Below are 3,985 nucleotides of genomic sequence, written 5' to 3'. Positions count from 1 at the left end.
ATTCTACCTATACTACTATACATAGTATAGATATCCTGTTAATAGTAATAGAAAAGTAAAGCTATATACTATCATTGTTCCTTGTTAATATTAGAAATGGCTCTAAATTGTGTTCCATTATGATGATGAAATTCAACAATTTTTCTAAATGAGCTCTATTTTTACAAATTTAATTAAATTTTAAATGCTAAGTGTAGAATAACGTTACTAAACATTACAGGATGGGGACATATGCTTCATTGCACAAGGGTCGAAAATGTGCTAAATCTACCTGCCAAAGGGTCTCGAAATTGTATTGTTCTCGCTTGACCGTCCCATGCCCCCATTGAGATAGGTTTTACCCATTTAGATTTATCAGATTAGTCAAGTACCTGTTACATAAAATTTATTTGGTCAACACTAATTGAGCATTTGTCACCTGGTCATATGGGGCATATATATTATGAATCGTATATTTATCTCATATTGATCAGGATTTTAGAGTTTTAAATTAAAAAAAGTTTAATGAACAGTGTTTTTGTCTTTGAACAATCTTTGTCATCGACAGAAAGATTGTTTATTTCATTTGTTGTCAAAATTAACGTAGCTTCTCTTTTGTTTTAAATAAAAAACGTGCCGCTTGTGGACAGGAGTGAAAGTTAAGTCCGGCTGATCCAGTGAAAAAGGCTGGATTTTGGTTCGTTTAATAATACAGTTATTCTGTCACAGATCGGGCAGTATAAAAATAATTGTATTGTTGAGGGAGACGGGTTCTGAGCTATTCATTGGTTCAGTTAATATTTGTTCTTTTAAAATACTAAAGTCGCGATAAACCAGTGGATGCCAAAGTGGGAAGCCATTTCAAAAAGGTAGGTGACTACTGAATCATTGTTCTTAAATTTTCATAGCCACAAAGATTGAATCATCATTAGCTGCAAGCGAGTGTTTTCCCCATTAATTCATATCAATCATGTTTTTATAAAAAAAAATAATCTTGTTTTGTTCATTATTAATTTTGTTATATATATATATATATATATATATATATATATATATATTATATATGTTAACATTCATTAATTAAATTTCTAGTTATTCTGTTCTCTTTGTTATAATAATAGTTTTTCCCCTCACAAAAGTTATCATAGTTCTTTTCCGATACCCCTTACATAATTGGTGGAGGCACATCGTGCTTACACATTTTGGTGGAGGCTTCTCCCGCCGTTCTTTTCCCCCCTTACACATTGAGCAATTTATTCAAATGATTCGGATTTTCAAAAATGAACCTCGTCGTATTTACGGTTTGTCTCAAGTTGAGATGAAATATATTCAAGCAATAGGTGGTTGGATGATGTTATTTCTTCTTTTCTAAATCATGTAAATACCAATGTATCGGACAAAGCGTTCATAAAAACGGTAGTGGGGGGATTGTTGGAGGTTAATTAACTAGAAGAGTTTCCATCAAATTTTTCCAGATATGCAAGAAACCGTCCTGGATCCATCCCGGCATGCAATGATTGCATCAGTGTTGAGTGAAACCTGAAAATCGACTGAATCGGCTACCATGGCAGCAGAAACTGATGATAATCTGTCAGCATTGATTGAATGGATGGATGATGCGCTACATCACAATTATTGATGCTTATAGCTCCAAGTGAATCTCATTACAATATACAATAGTTTAGATTATTAATATTGTATAATAAATGCCATATTAATAAACTTGAATATAGGTTTGTTACTTGTAAATTGGTTCTGAAGTTTTCAATTCACGCTCATAGTTGGATCCAATAATCAAACTAACGCCTTCATAGCTTATCTGTTTTGAAAGAATCGTCTCTGGTCCTGTATAGAGTTCTACATTCAACCTGAAATGAATATATGAACAATTATAACATGAATACTGAATAGATTACAATTATTACAGTAGCCTAAATATTTGATAATTCGTAAAATATGGAGATAGCCTACCTCAGTACAGCACGATTGTAATTATATTTCAATTCAACAGCTACCCCATCTACTATAGACTTCCACAAGCTTCGCCACGTCAACAAATAAAGAAGTCATTCTATTCTATTCTATAGAATTGCTGGCAAGTTCGCAACGTCAATCTCACCAGTCTTTCAAGTTTCTGGATGAAAGTTCGTAATTTACAATACAAAGATACAATTTCTCTCCTGTTGTTTATTACTCACATTTCGTTCTTCCCTTACCCTCCTTGGTTTTTAGTTTCTTTTCAAGTTTAGTAAGTTTCTTTTCATATTTAGTAATTTTCTATCTGTTTTATTTTTCCTTCCACTAAACTAAATATTCTATATTTTATCCTTAAATTTTAAAATATCTAGATTTTTTAAACACTCGGCCTCTGCGCACAGGTTTTTAACCTTGCGGGGACCTTCGTTATTTTTATTGTATTATTAAATTTTATTCTAATGTAATTCTAATTTCTACGTTTTTATCTTTTGTCATAATAATAATAATTATTATTATTATTATTATTATTAAGGCTAAATAAACGATTTGATTTGAAAGAGAAATTATGTTAAGTTTTGATGTTTTTTTTCAACAAAAATATGGAAAACGAAAAAATGAAATAAAACTTTACTCACTGTGCTCTTGAAGATGTGGAAAGTCTTGATGACCTTCTGCTTTCAGAGCAAAAACACACATTGAAAACTGTGATCGCAATTACAAAAAACCTAATAATATTATTACACCCCATATTATTAGAAAATGCGTGAACCATTATCAAAGATAAAGTTGCCTAGCTGGCATAGTGCCAAAAACTGATCAATATTGTACAAGTGTCGTGGCAATTCGACAGCAAATTCTAATAATAGCATCATTATTATTCAAATACATGATCTACCTCTAGGCTCTAGCTGTCAGCATTCCTCTTAACTAACGCCAATGCTTTCCTTTCAACTAATGCTGTCAGTTTCAAGTGAATATCACTACGCTTCCAATACGTGAGTCTATTTTGAGGATAGCATCGATAACATTTTCTTATAGCAATATCATTCATTCAGAGCAAATAATAGGTAATAGCACAGAAAAGAGAAACAATAAGTTGCTCAGTGCGGTATTCCATGGTAATAGCAGAGAAAACTTCTATAACACGTATGCTGTATTCCATGGTCATAGCTAACATTTAGAACATAAAGTACACTTTGTAACTGACTCGAACATGAAACATTGAAAATATTCATATTATACTACTATGCATGATCTGAAACGTTTCTGAAGAAATAGGTCTTTCACCAAAATTCTCAATTTGCTGTCTCTCTTGATTCTCATTTTAAAAAAGAAAAAGTATGCTATTTTTTCATTTCAATTCATTTAATCCTCTTTAATCTTATTCCACTTTTCAAGTCTTCATCCCAGCCAGCACACCATGTATTATGTATAATACGTATTTTTGGAAGATGTCAAGTATTTTAAATACGTATAGTTTACATATATTATACATTAAAATATTAAAATTAAATACTTGATGTTTTTTTTGTAGTTGAGCTTAAATGGCTGTAGATTCATAATATATTTGACTGAATTAAAGCAATTTCATGGAAAATTCAAGTTTTCATGGAAATTCAAATTTCATGGCAATTTCAAGTAAATTATTTACATGAAATATACTTTCCAGAACTAGAATTGGCATATTATTTTTGTATATTTACTTACAGTATACATTCAAGTATTCAAAAAAAAAGAACTTGATGAATTCTAGTTGTAGTTGAGCTAAAAGAATTGGGCTACTGATTTTTGTTTGAAGTGATTTGTAAAAGTGATTTCATGGCATATTTCTCAATAAATTGAATGTGTACTGGAAGTAAATCATTTTCATATAATATACTTCTCATAATTGACATATAATTTATGTAAATTCACGTATACTATAGGTACAATTATTTAAAAATAAAACTTAATGAACTTTAGTTGTAGTAAGGCTGAAACCGCTGTGTTACTGATTTTTCATTGTTTAATAGCGATTTTATGGCCTATT

General features: G+C 30.6%; 1 protein-coding gene across 1 annotated transcript in view; it reads right to left on the bottom strand.

Moving 5' to 3' along the window:
* Window positions 1-2,789, bottom strand: part of LOC120350305 — a 24,086-nt gene extending 21,297 nt beyond the window's left edge. The window contains exons 1-2 of the mRNA XM_039422956.1: window positions 2,592-2,789; window positions 1,722-1,847 (exon numbers count right to left, since the gene is read on the bottom strand). Coding sequence (XP_039278890.1) covers window positions 1,722-1,847; window positions 2,592-2,728 — 263 coding nt within the window. The 5' untranslated portion in view covers window positions 2,729-2,789. The remainder of the gene's footprint in view (window positions 1-1,721; window positions 1,848-2,591) is intronic.
* Window positions 2,790-3,985: the final 1,196 nt, after the last annotated feature.

Source organism: Nilaparvata lugens, chromosome 3 (genome assembly GCF_014356525.2).
Source record: "Nilaparvata lugens isolate BPH chromosome 3, ASM1435652v1, whole genome shotgun sequence".
Lineage (NCBI taxonomy): Eukaryota > Metazoa > Arthropoda > Insecta > Hemiptera > Delphacidae > Nilaparvata > Nilaparvata lugens.
This window is presented reverse-complemented; position numbering and strand designations above follow the sequence as displayed.